This window comes from Acanthochromis polyacanthus, chromosome 6 (genome assembly GCF_021347895.1).
Source record: "Acanthochromis polyacanthus isolate Apoly-LR-REF ecotype Palm Island chromosome 6, KAUST_Apoly_ChrSc, whole genome shotgun sequence".
Taxonomy (NCBI): domain Eukaryota; kingdom Metazoa; phylum Chordata; class Actinopteri; family Pomacentridae; genus Acanthochromis; species Acanthochromis polyacanthus.
The window spans coordinates 28,002,865-28,021,133 of record NC_067118.1 but is presented as its reverse complement, the minus strand read 5'-3'; the positions used below and the strand labels follow the sequence as shown (position 1 = coordinate 28,021,133).

Below are 18,269 nucleotides of genomic sequence, written 5' to 3'. Positions count from 1 at the left end.
ATAATACAGTCTGCTTAATTTGCCATTTATTTATTTGTTGTTTTTGTTTCAATTAAAGTTGTCTTGAGAAATCACTTTCACCCTTTTCTCTGTTAGGTCTTGAATTATGCAGTATGTTCTATATTTCTAACATAGAAAATAGCTTTTCTTGTTGCAAGGCTGAAAACCTGAGCTGTGACAACCAATAAAACCGCTCTCACGGACACACGGTACAAAGTTACCTCCTAAACACCATGTAAACACTCTCAAGTCTAATGCACTCCATCCATCTTGATGTATGGAAAGGCTGGATTTTCAAGGACTCGGGATAGGCGCACGTTATGATGGATTCTATACTGTCAACTTCTCAGTCCTCCTACCGTACAGACACATGGAAGAAGCACAGCCTGGGACTCTCTGACCATAATAGGCTGTACTTAGTCAGCTGGAGAAGGCCTTCAGAGCTTGTCTGAAGCCTTGTGTGAAAGGGAGGACACATTTAACATGCCCCCGCTCATTGGCCAATCTTTCAACCTGTTTTAATCTGCTGGATCTTTCTCTGAGTGCTGTGAGAAAGATGGCGGCAGGAGCTCAGTGATGGGAGCCATTAGCAGATGATTGATAGGCTTTAAAGATTATTTTAGCAAAGCCAATTGTTTTGAGGAAGTTAATGATTGATGCTATTGTTTTCAGTCACATTCTGGAGAGATAAATAATGATTATAAGGTTTTTGGGTGTTATAGCTGAAACTAATTAACTTTCCCTCAGCTTTGCCGTTTTTCAAAGATAGACTGGAGCATTTGTTCCTAAATGGCTGATCATATGCCTCTATGATATTAAGCACCAAGTCACTGCGACAGCCGTAATGCTCCTCAGAGCAACATATTGGTGCAGCTTGTGGTGCATACTGTATGATCATTTGTCTTGTCAGGAATACAGGGTTGTTTGTGCTGGTATTAGCAAACACAGACTTTTTTTTTTTCTCACACTGGATGCTACTTGTGTGCTGACGTGTTCTTCTTCTGTCCCACTGTTTGCCTAGATAACCAGTTCAGAATGTCTATCCTGGAGCGCTTGGAGCAGATGGAGAGGAGGATGGCAGAGATGGCCAGCCACCAGCAGCCGAGCAGTGCAGGGAGTGGCGGAGCTGGGGGAGGAACAGGGGGAGGAGGAGGAGGAGGAGGAGGTGGTGGTGGTGGAGGAGGAGGAGGAGGAGGAGGTGGAGGGGGAGGCAACAACAGCCAGTCGCAGGTAAAAAAAAAAAAAAGGCACATCATGCTGCTCATATGCTGTGCTTGAAGCCGATCAATGTGCATGTGACAGGACACAGGAGACTTGTTACTGATTGAAAAATCTACTCTATAACTACTTATGACAGAACTGAGTGACTCTTTTGTTCTTGATAAACAGGCAACCAATAACGATGTCCTTTTTTGTGTGTATGCAAGTGTGTATCTGGCCAGACGCAGGCCAGCAGCTCTTTTGAGAGTCGTGTCGTGGTGGTCTGTGAGAAGATGATGAGCAGAGCTTGTTGGGCCAAGTCCAAACATTTAATCCACTCCAAGACCTTCAGAGGCATGACACTCCTTCACCTGGCTGCAGGCCAAGGCTATGCCACCCTCATCCAGACACTCATCAAGTGGCGGTGAGAATTAAATTCTCTACATACTCTATAATGGTGCTCTGGTTTGTAATTGGTGTACACCACACTGAATAGAAGTGAGATGCTTATTGTCGCCTTTCTTCCACCCAGTACCAAGCATGCTGATAGCATTGATTTGGAATTAGAAGTGGACCCTCTCAACGTGGATCACTTCTCCTGCACTCCTCTGGTAAGAGAGCTGAAGTGAACATGAGTTAGTGTGAGCAATAATGAAGTACAACTTAATTTGTGTGATAGATTGGTTTTATTTTTACTTTGCTGATTTGTCTTGTGTGTCTGTTATCCATCCAGATGTGGGCATGTGCACTTGGTCACCTGGAGGCAGCAGTGGTCCTATATAAATGGGACAGACGTGCCCTGGCTATCCCAGATTCTCTGGGACGCTTACCCCTGTCAATTGCCCGCTCTCGTGGTCATACCAAATTAGCAGAATGTCTGGAGCAGCTACAGAGGGAAGAGCAGCAGCCACCAGCCCCGCTACCACCCACAACTCGCATGTCTTTCTCCCCAGCCCCTGACGCACCCACCACAGACAGCTGGATGGTCAGCTGGGCAAACGACAGCGTAGTAGCACCCAGTGGCAAGAAAGGAGGTTCTGTTACCACCACAACCACATCCAGCACCACCAGCCTCAACCCAGGTCAGTGCAGCAGAAGAGGAGTCACTGTCTGGAAGATATCTGTATTTTATAATCTGTATTGTAAATATGAAATGTGATGTGTTTTGTTTTTGCAGACTTGAGAAGGCCCAGATCAGAACCCTCCAACTACTACAGCAGTGAGGGCCAAAGAGACCTTCCACTTGCTAAAAAACATAAACCCAACCCAGAACTGTTTCAGACTCGGCCTGACAAGGCCATGTCTGTTCCTCTGAGCCTGGAGCAGCAGCAGCTCCACAAGTTGTCCTCAAGCACTAAGAGCCTATCCTCAGAAGGCCTGAGCTCAGACAAAGGCCTGTCTACAGGAGGCAGTACAGGAACATCCCGGTGGGCCTCCAGGGAGAGTTTCTCCAGCAGCAACTTGGGGAGGAAGGCGCTGGGGATCAGTGGAAGTAGCAGCCTGGGGAAGGAGAAACTTGTCAACCGATTGCGTCAACGGGAACAGCTAGGCATGCTGGTAATGGCAGACAGAGAGATGGCAGATTCAGAACTGCTGTCATATCGAGAAGATCTGGAGAACCAAGATTGTCTCACACAGATGGATGACCTACAGGTGAGAATTAAAGAATAACAGTGTAGTCAGTCAGCTAAATAAGTAAAACCTGGCACCAGTAACACCAAAGAATTAATTTTGGCCAGTTGATGTTGCTGTAAAAAAAAGTGTATGTCAACTGAAGAAACAACTACATGATGCATGCACGTAAGGAATAAAATATCTGTCAAAAAATATCAGTTTAAAGTATCTTACCCATTTCAAATATATTTCATAAGAGTTACTGAAAGAGAGAAGATATGTAGATTTGCATTTAACGTACTATCAGAGGGAGGATGTGGTATGGATTTTTTTATTGGCACCACCTTTTCAAGTGGCATCCATTAGAGCTGCATAGCCATCAGTAAAGACAGCCTGACAGAATGAGATTCAAATTGGATATTACAGTACAGAGCCACCTCTTTTATGTCAGCCTCTTGCATTGGGTTGGCGCTGTACACCAGGCCAACCTGGCACTCTGTCGATGACCATCACCGCATAATAAACTCTCTCTATTGATCCACTTCAATAGCCAAGGGTTTATTCCAAGCATCCATATCAGCCTTCTCCACCAGATGAAGTGCTGGATTAAGAATTTTAGCCTCCAGCTATATCACTGTCATCATTATTTTCCCTCTCCATGCCAAAAGCCAACATTTTTTTTCACAGGGCCAAACAGATTAAGATTAGACCATGTGCAGATACCAAAATAGGCAGTCATTCTAACTGTATATAGTGATAAAAATTTACAAGGTGAATCCTCCCCCAGTGACCTTTGTTTGTCTCAACAACACAGGTAAATATGATGACTCTGGCAGAGCACATAATTGAAGCGACGCCAGAGAGAATCAAAAGGGAGAACTTCACCGCGTCGGATTCTGTGCCCTTAGACACGTCAGGGGTCAGCAACACCATGAACTGGCTGGCCAACTACCTGGGAGATGTAGAGCAGCTGCCAAGCATCATACATCTACGGTAAGAAGCAGCACAGGGGTGAAAACAGTAGACAGGCCTATTGCATAGCCTGTTTTTAGGTGTTTATTTGTTTATTTATAAAGATTCCCATTAGCCACTGAAAATCAGTGTCTATTCTTCCTGGGATCTAAACTCATCATTACACAAAGGCAAATACACCAACTCATCCAACAGAACAGGATGCACATACAACACTCATCCGAACAATACAACATAACATTTTCACAAAGACAATCAATAACGAACAGCACAAACATAACACAATACAATAAAGTACAAACATATATGATAGCTCATCTCTCCCTTCTATGAAACAAAAAAAAATACTGTCTGTCTGTTCAGTATGTCTTTCCTACTGGTGTTTGAACTTTTTTCTGTGCTTTGTTTCTGATATTGTACATGCATGTATTTTAGAGTAACTTACTGTTGAGGTTTGGTTAAAAGTGTAAAACAAGGGTTTTAATTAGAAAGTGCAGTGGCTGAAGTTTTCTTACTGTCTGTGATGGTGTTATTTCAGCACGTTTTCCAGTAATTCAAAGAAGCAAACTAACAAAACAATGATAAAATCACTTCTTAAAATGATTTATATATTATAGACTTTGGCATGAAGACAAGTAAAAAAAATGATGTTTTTCTTTTGGGTTAGAATTTGACTCCTACATCCACTACATCTGTCATTTTAAATAATGACTACCTGCAGCAGCAGACTAGACATATGCCATCCTCTCTCTTCAGGTCTCTGTATAATGAACCCCTGACCCCTTCATCCAACCCCAGCCTGAGCCCTGGGGCGTCTCCGCTGAGAGAGGGCCCCCTTGAAAGGTCAACGCTCCCTTCCCCGGCTGACTGGAGTGAGTTCATCAATGCCTCCAACAGCAAGGTGGAGCGAGACCTGGCCCAGCTGACTCTGTCAGATCCAGAGCAGAGAGAACTGTATGAGGCTGCCCGCCTAGTCCAAACTGCCTTCCGCAAGTACAAGGTACAGGCCCGGTGCTCAGGTGCTATAAGCTCTGTGAACTGTAGCCCACACCCACAGGGCTGCAGGCTTAAGACTGGTGTTTGAGATGGATTTGTTTCTGGCTTCAGAGGAGATGTTTAAGAGTCCACTTTTATATGGTTTCGGGCTATAGAGCTCAGATTTTTTTGCAGCGAAGTTTAGGATTGTGATGTGGTTTGTTAATGTCTTCTGTCTTGAGATGTGCTGTTTTTAATCAAGCATAATCTTGATCTAATTTTTCTGTCTCTGTCTTTGTCTCATTCTCTGTCCTTCTGGTTATGCACACAATACAACATAAACAAAAATTATACAAATATGTCCCTGTGGTTTCAGCATGGGAAAGGTGGCTTGAGCAGAGCATGGCCTTGCTTAGAAGAACGACTGCACTGTCCCCTGTATCCCTGCTGCAATTAGACACAATTAAGCAAATTTTCTCCTACTCTCGCTCTCGCTCTCTCTCTCTCTCTGTCTTTCAGTTAGCAGTATTGAGCCTGCTACTGCCTGTTTTTAAGTAACTCACCACACACCAGTCCTTTCCCCTGCCCGATCCCATTCCTCAATTCCCCACCCACCCCTGGGCTATTTTTAATGAGTTTTAATATGACAAACTATTCACTGTTGTTTACAGTCTGTTGTGTCCCTCTGCCAGCTGATTCAGATGTTTGGTTCTCTGTCGCACATTATCTTACCTCCTCCTCCCCAGTTCTCTCAGGGAGGACCGGTCCACCTGGAGTGAATTTACTCCATGGTGGTATTCTCATGCTAGCCACCAGGAGACCCCAAGGAGACAGAGCCACTAATATCCTCTGTGGCAATAATCAGGTTCTGCTGTGACTTCTGACCTATCCCACTCTACTCTCCAACAGGGGCGGCCGCTCCGAGAGCAACAAGAAGTAGCTGCTGCTGTTATACAACGTTGTTACAAGAAATACAAACAGGTAGGTCTCCCAGTGCACTGAAGAGCTCCAATCATATCTTAAGCTGCATCTTAGTGCATTTCATGATATTTTCCTTTTCCCATTCACAAGCTAACATGGATAGCCTTGAAGGTAAAACGTTTTCACTAACACCGGTTGAATTAATCGCCGGATTTGTTGGTTGTGTTGTTCTGTTTCATTGAAGTGTTTACACACAGAAATGCATGACACGTTGCTTTGTTCTCGTCGGCAGTATGCACTTTATAAGAAGATGACGCAGGCCGCCATCCTTATCCAGAGTAAATTCCGCAGCTACCACGAACAGAAGAAGTTCCAGCAGAGCAAGAGGGCTGCCGTGCTCATTCAGCAATACTATCGCAGCTACAAGGAGTTTGGCAGGCTGAAGCCCCACCACCGTGGGGCCGCTGCTGCCCTGGTGCAGCATAAACTGAGGTAGACACTCAGCCGCAAACAGAAACAAAGCCAAATACTTGAAAATACTAGGAGGTCACTGAAGAGAGTGCCTTGTCACACTTCATACTAACAAAATGATGTGTAGCAGTTGAATTAATGGACTTGACTGAAGGACTGAACGATAATAGATGAGGTTGATGAATGGCCATTTTCACTGTATTAATTATATTGTGTTTTGCAAAGCGACCTTTCGCATTTTCACTGAAAGAAAAAAACTCCAGAAGCAGTTGTTTGCTGGACGGTAAGACACTTGTCTATGTGGTGTTTTTCAGAGGTAGTCTGCTTACAAAGAGGCAGGATCAGGCTGCCAGGAAGATTATGAGGTTCCTACGACGCTGCCGCCACAGGTAGGCTCCAACACCGACTCCCACTCGTACTAACAGACTCATTTATACATGCATACACATACAAGATTCTCTTGTAGTCAATCTAAAATGATAATCGACTTAACCAGTAAGACACAACAGAAAGTACCACTAATTTTATAATTTTGTCCATCTTTCAACTATTTTTTTCCACTCTGTGTGATGTGTTTGATTTATTTTTGTTGAAATTAAAAAATGGGTGGTTAGAAATGTCCCCAACACCTAAGCTCCACCTCCCTCCCCCTCACTGTATTTGGCCCCCACCTGTCCTCGCCCCTTCCCTCACAGTGCCTACTGTGTGCTAATAGCTGTCTGGTATTGTTTTGCTGTTTATGCCAAGCCCCTTGATGGACCATAGACTGTTCAAGCGGGTGAGTGCAGCCTCAGCAACTCAGTTCGTGCCTTTCTCTTTCTCTCTCTCTTTTCTCTCCCTCTACCCATTTATTCTGGATGCCTCTTTCTCCTTTCCTCCCTCTTATATCTCACTCTCACTCTTTAATAATACAATTATCTCCTCCTGAGGTCTCAGCCTTAGCATTCTCTCCCTCCTCTCCTCACTCTCATTTTCTCCTTGTCTCTCTCTCTCTCTCTCTCTCTCTCCCACCACCCCACCCACCCTTCCTCATTCTCCATCACTGTTGCTTGATGCCTGCTTGCATGAAGGCTGCCGACTGGAGCCACAGGTGGACTGAGAAGCTCAGATTTAGAGCAGAACCTATCTCAAACTAACAAAATGCTTATGAATGACAATATCACAGCAACACTTAACAGGCACTTCTCTGATTCTCTTTATCTCTGTCTTTCTCTCTTGGAAATTACTTTTTTGTTCCTGTTTTTTTTTTATTTCTTTTTCTTTCAGCTTTGTGTGGTTATGCAGATAGCCAGTTTGAGAGAACGGGAGGCTTTTTCTCAGCCATGTTTTATTCTGCTGCATGTCAAGTGGTGACAACTATGGGCCTTGCTCTTCTACCTTCAGGCATGCTATGGGCCTGCTGTTTCTCGAGTAGTTGTCTGTCTGTCTGGCTGGCTGTGTGCTCTGTTTCTAGCCACTCGACAGACTGCAAGGGGGCCCTAACCCCTCCAATTTCCATTTGCTAAAACTGTGTCGACCTGTTAAATGTGTTCTGCCCACTGGTTTATTAAAACCAAAAATATAAAAGCATTTCACTAAAAGACACACCTGAATGGGAAAAATAATATTGCATTCGACATTTAACCCTCTTGCTGTTCCCTGCTGTGACATTGAGGTTACATGTGTTTACTCTTTTCATACTAGCTGTATACTGTCCTAAAATAGGTTCTCGTGCTTTCAGAGCAGGAGAGATTGTTGATTTTACCTCTTCTTATGGCACGCTTGTCTGCTATACTGTGATATAGGTTAGGAAGCTGTTGATAGCATATAGGTCGTGGTTACAAAAACAAACAATAGTTTCCTCCACCCACTGGGACTACAACACAGAGCTTTTAATGGATTCATACCTCCAGGGAGTACACCAGCTCAGCCTGAGAAGATGCAGCACACACACCCACGGTTTGTGTGTGCACTCGCCATGCATCTACACAGTCTGTCAATGCGTACATGTTGTCGTCTCCTAGGAATAACCAAATCTATCACATGGTGGTGGTTGATTTGTTAAAAATTTGAGTAAGGCTGACCACTTTTTGCTCCAGAAACATGTCTGTTCAAGGAATCCACACCATCTTCTGGTTTCTTTTGTGAACCACCAGTCAGTTCATTTGTGAATATTTAGAATTGCCTTTTTTCCTACAAATTGAGAATTTCTTTTCATCTGTATTAGTGTGCATGGAAAAAGTTAATTATTTCTACCTTTAAAATACGTTTCCACTGAATAAATACTATTTTAATTATTTTAATTCCTCTGTGCAAACATCTGAGATTGGTCACCTTAGTGTCAAATGCTGCGTTTTGGGCAAAAAAAGGTGTTCCAGGGTGCCAAATGTCAGTATATTAATCTAGCGTAATTGTTATTCTAATAATTGTAATATGATTAACATATTTGTTTCTGTATTTGTGTCCCAGAAACATATTTTATTCCTAATGTAGTAATTTTATATAGTAATGATTCTGTAATTGTGCTATAAGTTTCTCCCTTTGTTTATCCCAAAGTGCAAAGTTCAATTCAATCCTGACCAGTATTTCCTTTCACAGACCAACCGTAGTTCCTGATGATCTGGGCCGACTTGATATTTGTGTGGTAGCTCTGGCTGAGCAGTGTGATACTGTCAGGCCCGTGTCTGTGTTGATAAGCTTGATGTTCAAGTCGTTGATGTTGTATTCATGGACGCTTGTCTCTCTCTTGTGTTCCAGGGTGAAAGAATTGAAAAGGGCCAAGGAACATGAGACCCCTCAGAAGAGCCCCCTTGCGATGTGACATCACTCTCCTGACTCCTCTTTTCTTTTTGTTTGTACACAAGACATTTTACAAGAGAAACAGAAAAAAAACATCAATGCAAGCACCGCAATTATTAATACTACTGCGGTGTTACTGGTCCGACTACATGTACAACAGCATTTCTTTTCCACACATCTATTCTTTCCACTGACTTGATTTTCTTTGGAGAGTGGCAACTTCTACGGGATTATAAACTAAAAGGGTAGGGGTGGGGGGGGTGCCGAACATTTGCTTCTTGGCATTTTTTGCACTTTTTCATGGATTGCTTTGTCTTTTTTGGATATGAAAAGGTTTTGGACGGCGAAGGAAGCGAACACAGGACATGTCTGAGGCGGTCTGTCACACGTAGGACCCAGAGAGACGTAAATTGAGGCTGCTGCAGAAGATCTCAGAGGACAGAGACACCGTGCAGCAACACTCGGGGCTCTAATTGTATTTCATAATTTTTTAAGTGACCAATCAATTCATTCGAAGAAGGATTTTTTTTAACCAAATATATTGATAAACCACACGCCCACTTCTGTCCACTGCTGTAGATTAGACAATATTCAACTTAGCTCAAGAGTTCTCCTCCTGTCCCACTGTGCTCTACCCCACCAGTCTGCCCACACGGGTGGAGCTACAAATGAATGTAGTCGGGGTTTAAACATGCAGAAGCAGATAGGGGATAAAATATTTGTGTTTTAACATTTCTTAAAAAAAACTATGCTTTATCATATATATTGTCACTTTATTACTTGAATTTGTTCCATACTGTCCAATGTATTTCCTCCATCATGTCCAATGTATAGGTGATCTGTATCTTCAGGCTATATGTTGTTAAATCCTACCAAGAAAAAAATGCATGACTTCTTGGCAAGAAAAGTCTTTGCTTGTGTGCTTATGGTCTAGTCTTTCAGCCTATCCTCTGATTTTCTTTTTGTTTCCACTTTCGTGGTCCACATCTTCATATTCTCCTCTTTAGTTCTGTCATTCCAGTAATGAAGCTACCCTGTATTGTCCTGTTTCTTTTTATTTGATTTCAGTTTGCCTTGTTCAATTGAATGCTCCTCTGAAACCTAACAAGAGAAAAGAACTTGCCTATTTTGTGTTGTAATGGTTATGGTCATGCAGGTTATTACTGTTCTTTTTAAATGAACTTCAGAGCCTGTGAAGGCCTTTGAGGGGAAGATCACATACATTGCCTTGACGTCTTAGAGATTCTTTGAGGGGTCCCTAAGCTTGTCCCAAAATAGGGGTTTGACAAATCCATATTTTTGACAATTGAGCGATTTCTGTATATAAAGAAGGCTGAAAGTACGTAGGAAAAAACATGTACCCAAAGGGGATTGTATTTTAGAAATATATTATTTTATTCATTAAAAATGGGTCAAAAACAGGTACGAGACAAAAACTGAATATTTGTATAGTTTTGTTTGAATGCCGAAGAAGTATGGTTGTATTGTTTGTATATAGTGTAAATACCTGGGATAAAAATGAGCTATGTGCATGAAAAGTATGAACAGAGTCAAAAGGGAAAAAAACAACAAAAGCAGTAGTGGCTATGCTCTGTAAAATTAAAACTATTTCACTATTAGAGTATTTTATTTTATTTTCATTGTTCTTGAGAAGAACATTTTGCTAAAGCATGATATTATTGCAATATGAAAAAGTAAAAAATACTGTATTTAGTGTTAGGAGAAGTCTTCGAAATTATCTTAAAACAAGTACGGTTATGTTTAAATTTTTTTAAATTAATATTATTTGTTTGTTTTGGGCTACCAAGAACCTTTTGCCAATGGTGCCAAGGTATGTGAATGCTATATAGCTTAAGAAGAGAATTAAGTTAATTTTTTGCAGAACAGATAATCATACAGTGAAATACACACGAGCACTGAAGACCATATTGTCACAACTGGCCGAGGATTGCGAAAACACTGAGTTACACAGTTTGCAGAGGGAGTCATATTTAAGCAGAAAGCATTTAAGTCTATCACGTCTCCACCATTACCGCAGATAACTGGAGCATTTGTCCATCAGTGAATACACCATATCAAAGGTTTTTTTTTGTTGTTGTCATTGCGAATGGAATGTGATTCGATTACTGAGGTATCTTGTCTGATCGTAAAGATTGTAAATGGCAGCCTTGCCCACGGTGTCCCTATAAAGCAATCCATGTTCTTACTCTCTGTCATGGAAAAAGAGGGAATTCACCTCTTTAAACGTGCAGTATCGTGCACCGAGCTTTGGCTTATGGATTCTAGGTTGATCCCTGTAGTAAACAGGATATCATTATCTCTATACAGTTTGTATTGATGACAGAAGTCCTTGATCAAGGCTGCCAGGGTCTAAGCAGACCTTGTATTCTGTGTCAAAAAGAAAAAAACATGTCCAGTTGAAAATTGTGTAGCATTCTGTACATGACTGCGTTTCTTTGCCAAGCAGCTGAAAACTTATTTGCAAAATGAACCGTTTCAACATTTAAGGTGCTAAAACAATTCTTTATAGAAGGACAGCACTAAAAGTTCACCTCAATGTAGGGTCAATGAGCCAAAATGACTGTAGTAACTAATGTGTAAAAGCGTGCACTAGTGCCATTTATAATACAGATATATCTTGTACATTGGATGATATATAACATAGTAATATAAGATAGAAGTTTTGATCGGGCTGTAGGAGATGTCTGAAAGAGAATAACACGTGAGCTGCTGGTTTAGAGGTGCCTGTTGGCTGCTGTCTATTTCCTATAATATATTCCTACCAGAAAGTGTATTCCATATCCAAGTAATGATATGTGATTATTCAGCCAAGTGCCACTGGAAAACTTGAGTTTTGTTTATTCAAGTGTCGTCATTTTTTTTCAATATTTTTTAGGCTATATATGTATTTTTAAGATTGATTTCCTTGATTTACTGGTTGTAGTTTATTTCTTGTTGTTGTTTTCCACTCACCTGATATGTAAACTTTATTTCCAGAGTGTTTATGTAGAAAGTGCCTATTCATATCCTGATTACACCAATCCAGTTTCAGAATGCAAATAATGCACCTGAGGTTGAGGAAATGTGAGAGATCATGGTCACCCACAGACAGTGCTGTATCCTCCACATCATCGTCACTATTGCACCATTACACTCACCGAAGCCACAACGATATTCCCTGTACACACCAGTATCAGTGCAACACCCCAGCTTGTCGACATGCTAGCTTTATTTTTCTGCCTTCTTTTCCATTTTCTACTGGAACAGCTTGTTTAAAAAAAAATCTCATTTAGAAATGCCACTACTGGGATTTGTTGCCTTGCATTCATCCTCTAGTCTGTGGTTAGAATGCAGAGCCAATGCAATGTTGTGGCAACAAGGAGAAGGATTTATTATGCTTGCATGGGTAAACTAGTTAACTGGGTGACAGAACTGCACCTGAAGCATGCTTACTTTCCTAGAATCGGTAGCCAGATAGACTTGTTAAAAGACTTACTGTTCTGTAAAACAATGAACTTCGGTTTGACATGTCACAGAACTCAGAAGGACAGAGGGCAAACCTACAAATTGAGCCAATGATCAATACTCAGTAGCTGCTGACGTTTTCATGGCAAAGCATGAGGACAGGATTGATTTAGAGCAAGTTCTAACTTTTTAGAATTTTTCTTTTGTGGTTTTTTTATTATTCATTTAGATTCGATCAGTGTACTCCCAACTCTAAACAGGACAAATGGACAGGGTTGGAGACGTAGTGACAGTATATATAGCAAATGAACAAAGCGACACACGGCACACACAAACACATGCACAAGACATCGCACAGCACACATGCAGACATGTCAAGTTGTCAGTTTCACTTGTACACTGAGAGGTGAAGGCAGCACTGCTCTTTTCCAGACTGAGGGACTGGTTCACCTCCCTTCTGTATTTTACTCAGGGTGCCAAAACGGGGAGGAGGAAACAGAGCAGGACATGTGATTCACAGCAGAAGAAGCTCAAATTGAAATAGGGAAACCTTTCGTCAATTCTTTGTAGTAAAAAAAAATAAATCTCGACCAGACAGGTTTACCACTGCGATACAGAAAACTTTAAAAAGAATGAAAATACAGTATAATCCATTTCCTCTCAGTAACCTTGAACATTACAGACGCTAGTGGAGCCCTGGAATACAGTCTGTTTATATATAGCTCATTAAGATAAATGATTTGACGTTCTTTCATAGAAACCAGTTAAATCATTGTGTAATTCTGGCCAGTTCTTTAGGCCTTTAGTTTCTCTAAGTGACAAAGTGTCGAGGGTATTTAAGATTCAGAGTGTAGTTGTATGAAAAGTTCACCTGCAAATCTTGTTTTTACTGCCATTTATGAATGGGATGACAGGTTAGCTGATAGGCACTCTTTATTAGCATACAGTATTATCCACTTCGAGATGTTCTGTGAATTGACCTGAGAATCTGCCTTTCCTCCTCTTCCTTTTCCGGAGCACCCAAACCAGGGAAAGGTAGGCACATCAGGACAGCGGAACAGAAACCGTTTTACAGTATATTTCACTTGTTGACACAGAGCAATAAAGAACTATTTTGTGGAGACCTATAGACCTAGCAAAGTTTAAAATGATTGGACACTTGTAGTCGACTTACTCTTATGCAAATGCCAGTATTGCAAGACAAGCATTCAGTAGTTTATGGACAGCAATTATATGGCACCCTTTACCGAACTGCACGTTTTCATCAATTCCAAACTGAGAAGAAAAAAAAGGCCCTGCTTTGATAGAAAGTTATGGGTCCTTGACACTTTGCATGTGAACTAGTGTTAGATCTATTTTCCTCTCCTCTATAGCTGTCTTTCTCTCTGTCTTTCCCTGTTATGTGACCCAGTTTTTCCTCCGCTCCCAGCCCCTACCCTTAAAACGTTCATCTCCTCTTGGTTCTCCTAATGTGTTTTGCTTTCCTCCTTTTTCTTCCCTTCTCTTGTTTGTAAGTTTTATTTTTGTAATTGTGCATGTACAAGCGTCACTGACTCGATGGATATGTTTAAAAAAAAAAGAGATTTCAGCTGCTGAAGCCATGCAAAACGTTTTGAATTGCCCTTAAAATATGGAAGATGTTTTCTGAATGCTTTATATTCTTTCTGCTGTAAAATAATAAAAAAAGGAAAAAATGAAGAAAACTCGAGAACCAACTTTGCAACGTCTTTTTGTTTCCTCGTTACTTTTAAGATAGGGTGTGCAGGGGTCACTTCGGCCAGTAAGTTTTGTCAAGAAAAAACAGTTATCAGAGACAATATTTATTTATAATACAGTTTTTTATTTATATTTAACATACAGTACTGTATAACCTTTCACAGCTTAGAGGCATTTGGTCATACGTTTGACAACCAAAGACTTTAAACAAATGTGTACACATAGTTTCACACAGCATAAAAGTAAATCCTAATAAGTCATCTTAAAGTCCCTATGCAGCATGTCTCAATCATACTTCTGGAATTGTTCTTTTGGATAGTGAATACTGACAGCGCTTGTGTTCATGAATGTGTGTCTGTGTGTGTGTAAGTAAATGCACCTGGGCATGGATTTTGTGCACATACATTTTATGCATGCACAATGTTTCTTATTTATGTAGTCTGCATGTAGTTGTGTGAGTGCAAGATGGGGATTTTTCTCTTAGTGCAAGCCCTGCCTCTTGTGTGTGGCATCCGTGCCTGTTGACAGCTTTAGACACAGTACTTCCAGAAACACTCTGTATTCCCTGCTCTCTTCCTGAACTGTTTCCGGATGCCCAGCACGTGGCTGAAAGGATTTAGGAGACTTTGTTTCTCCAGTAGAACCTGAAAGACAAAATAGAGTAACATGGTGAATCCTTCACAGTGTGCAGCTTACTTTTTTGTTTGTTTGTTTTTGCTGTTTTGCTCTGTTGTTGTGTTGAAACCCACCTCTCTCTTCGTCCCCCTCGGAAGCAGGCCTGCTGTTCTAACACCTGATAGGAAGGAAAATGTGAAATTATTCAGATATTTTGGATAACTCTTGTTGTACTAGCCGTATTTCTGTGCATGTCAAGCAAGTTCAAAGAAAAAAAGAATGCTTCAGTAGGCAACCATCAAAATGTGCTTGGACTGGTATGAATTTGTGCATGATTTCACATTTGTTGCACTGCAAAAGCGAGCAGTGTGTGGGTGAGTGTGTGTTTGTGTGTGCATATGTTTCTTACCATCTCTGTTAATCTCCCCAGATATCAGAGTGGAATATCTGAGGCCAGCACCATCCTGTGGAAGGAAGGTTTGCTCGGCGAGAGACAGATCATCCAGTGAGCCGATCCCTCGGTCCTCCACTGATACTGAGGACAAGCAAACAGCCCCACACAGATGATTAAAAGACCGCTGACAGGTACAGATTCATAATGTGAACATTTTCTAATCTAATCCTCACTGGCAATCGCTATAACTACTAAGGCATTTGAATTAATTGAACAAAAAAAACTGGATCTGTTCTCTGATGGCAGAACTTTGGCATGTGAACTTTGGCAGAACAATCAGTGTTCAACTCTGCGGCACCAAAGTAATTACTTCAAGGCCCCGGGCTATGACTCGCCTGGCATTAATCTTCACAAATTACATTTATTCCTAAAAATGCTTATCTAGGTATTGAGCAAGTGAATTACTGAGCATAACGGCTATAATGGAGATATTACTTTCTACTCACCAGGTCCTGGATAGGGTATCTCAGCAGATTCTGTAATTGGGTGGGCCATCAGGGGGCCAGAGGCCACGAGCACGAAGGCCCAGGAGACGAGATGGTTGCACTTCATCACTGTAGGATGCTGTTGTTGGGAGTGGCTCTGATTTGCACAGAGGTCCTCAGGTGAAAAGAAGACTTCTACATTCTCTGCTGGTCCCAACTGGGTTATATACTTCAAGGTGTAGCCTATCCCCCCTCCCGCATGCCACACCACAGACACACACACACTTTTGCTTGCCACAACCGCCATCAGCAATATCCAGAGTCCTATCCTTTCTATGTGATAAATCAACGGGCAGTCACAGGTGAATTATAGACTCAATAAAAAGACAAGTGCCGTGGCCCATGCTTCAAGGGCGCAGTCATGTTTTACCAGCTTTTCAGCTTGATTGACTGTTTTACTGGCTTTGTAAATGATATCGAAGCAGGTGTTTCAGATGTCATGTCAACAACATCCCACAGGGGAGCAGGTGGAGGAAGTGGGCAGACAAATGACTAATATCTTTATACCACTACTTCATTAAACACTTGGGCTATTTGAATCCTCTTGGTGTAAAACTCAAAGCATACAGAGCAAGGAGAATTCCTATTAAACCGGTATAATTACTAAACCAGCGGTTCAGTGCACATGTTCAGTTGTTCGAGGCCTTGGAGTGTATGAGCCATCTGACATTTTAAGTCAATTTAAGACAGCAGGAAATTTTCCACAGGTCACTGACCTAGATTGACTGATGCACATTATTTAGAAGCCTTGTTCTTGTGAGGTGTTATATTGGTGCTTTCACTTCTTCTTAGTCATGCAGTAAAATCCAACTTTATGAGTATGTCTGGCATTAGAAAAGCTTTCTGATTGGTCGGGATGCTGGGGACAGGTGGCGTTAGCCATTTACAAAGTTACATTTTGCACCTCTGTATGTAATTTGTATATTTATTAGAAGCATGACGTCAATGTTCAGTCACTTATATGATAATGAGGGCAGATGAAGCCACAGTGACATTTTATTTTATGGTTTGTAGGCCTGACACTCCATTAGGTGATGTCATATATCAGAAAAAGCTATTAGGATTTATATTCTGCATTAGTCAGGGTCCCATTGCCAATTCCAGGTTATTTCAACATCTAAAATAAATGTCGCCCTCATGCTTGTGGTTTATCCTTCTGTATATGCAGTCCTTGTCACAATTCATGTAGAACAGAATTTCTTAAAGGCACAGGTGTTTGTAACGAGCAGAGACATGTACCGTTTCTTGGGATTCATACAGCATCATTGAATCAGTGCATTGTTTGAAAGCAACATTTAAAAAAATAAATAAAGAGCAGGAAATTAAAAGTTGTTTTTTATATCGACTATCGTCTGATAGTAGTAGACATCACCCACTCATTCACCATAAGCAAGATTAAGCTGGTAAACTATGTTAAGCAGCAATACCTCTTGAAAAAATTCAAACTTTACCAACAAATTTCTGCTTTTAAAAATGTGAATAAATAAATGCTACAAATGGCATCTTTTAAAGTGTGTAGAAGTGCTTCATGAACATATAAGCAGCATTTTATTGTTGTGTGTGGTCAAAACGATGCTTGGTCTGACTGCACCTGGTGGTCACACACAGCATTGCGCAGTAATGCATAGTATTATGTGTTGGCGGCTGGTTGTCTTCACTTCTTAAAGTTAAATAGCACAGTTGCAGCTTCTGATTATAGAGATCCCTACATATGCACTTCCAGTGCAAGTCATATGGGACAAATCTACAATTATTCTGTGTAAAAATGTATGTTGAAGCTAAGCTAAGATAAAGTTTTAGCATTCTGAAGTAGAAAGATTGGGTGGACACTGTATGTACCAAAGCTGCAGATTTGCTTCTACCCTTACAGTTTAGCTCAGTAAGAAAACAATGTCTAGGGAGACAGTCTTTTTTTCCTTTAAAAGACTCCTTTTGGAAGGGATAAATAATTTCTGCACAAAGTAAAAAAAATTGTGTGTTTTATCCTCCATTGCTTGCATCATATTGTGCAATCTAATCTTAGCCAGTGTGAAAACAGTGACAAAAAAAGCACATATACAGATATTTGGGTATTTTTCTTTCTTGATTTTATTTATTTATTTATTTATTTTGTTGTTGTTGACAGACTTGAAAGAATTTCAAGCTGTTCTTTAAGTAAGATTCTTTTGATGCCTCGTATTATCTGAATTTACAGAATGCGTTCAGTGACAATGTGATGGTTCCATTAATGAAAATCTCATGTGCTCCCTCAGTTGACAGGCACACACGGTAGGATTCAAAGAAAACATTATCTTATTAACCAACCTCTGATTTGACCTTTAGCCTGTGATGCTTTATCACTGAAATACCTGACATGCATCTCAAAACTACACGTGGCACCAACCAACTGTAACAGCAAAGATTCACTATCATTTTCAGATATGTGACCTGGCAGGTTTTAATGACCTGTTTATACGGTTTATACTCAGACTCATTTGTGTTTCACTGTCACCAGTGCAGCCAGCAGAGGGCAACATTACATTTAGAACCCCCTAAAGCTGTGCACCTTCTCACTTTTATACACTTTGAGCAAATTAGCTGAGCTGCAAAGTCTTCAGTGTGGC

At 41.1% G+C, this 18,269-nt stretch overlaps 2 protein-coding genes across 9 annotated transcripts in view; one reads left to right on the top strand and one right to left on the bottom strand.

Moving 5' to 3' along the window:
* Positions 1-14,107, top strand: part of camta1a (calmodulin binding transcription activator 1a) — a 289,846-nt gene extending 275,739 nt beyond the window's left edge. For 5 of the 8 annotated variants that reach the window (XM_051949097.1, XM_051949094.1, XM_051949096.1 and 2 more), the window contains 13 exons: positions 1,022-1,230; positions 1,428-1,624; positions 1,733-1,811; positions 1,934-2,282; positions 2,378-2,853; positions 3,629-3,807; positions 4,543-4,786; positions 5,671-5,742; positions 5,833-5,853; positions 5,975-6,174; positions 6,468-6,542; positions 6,901-6,931; positions 8,890-14,107. In XM_051949097.1, coding sequence (XP_051805057.1) covers positions 1,022-1,230; positions 1,428-1,624; positions 1,733-1,811; positions 1,934-2,282; positions 2,378-2,853; positions 3,629-3,807; positions 4,543-4,786; positions 5,671-5,742; positions 5,833-5,853; positions 5,975-6,174; positions 6,468-6,542; positions 6,901-6,931; positions 8,890-8,922 — 2,165 coding nt within the window. In that variant the 3' untranslated portion in view covers positions 8,923-14,107. Of the gene's footprint in view, positions 1-1,021; positions 1,231-1,427; positions 1,625-1,732; positions 1,812-1,933; positions 2,283-2,377; positions 2,854-3,628; positions 3,808-4,542; positions 4,787-5,670; positions 5,743-5,832; positions 5,854-5,974; positions 6,175-6,467; positions 6,543-6,900; positions 6,955-8,889 lie in introns of all 8 variants that reach the window. The other 3 variants (XM_051949101.1, XM_051949095.1, XM_051949098.1) reach the window with 3 other exon arrangements.
* A 535-nt stretch (positions 14,108-14,642) lies between these two features.
* On the bottom strand, positions 14,643-15,913 carry LOC110956929 (prepro-urotensin II-beta-like). Its single transcript, XM_022202694.2, has 4 exons — positions 15,628-15,913; positions 15,137-15,262; positions 14,862-14,905; positions 14,643-14,756 (listed from the first exon to the last, which is right to left on the bottom strand). Exons 1-4 carry the CDS (start codon positions 15,911-15,913, stop codon positions 14,643-14,645), a joined length of 570 nt encoding a protein of 189 aa, XP_022058386.1.
* Positions 15,914-18,269: the final 2,356 nt, after the last annotated feature.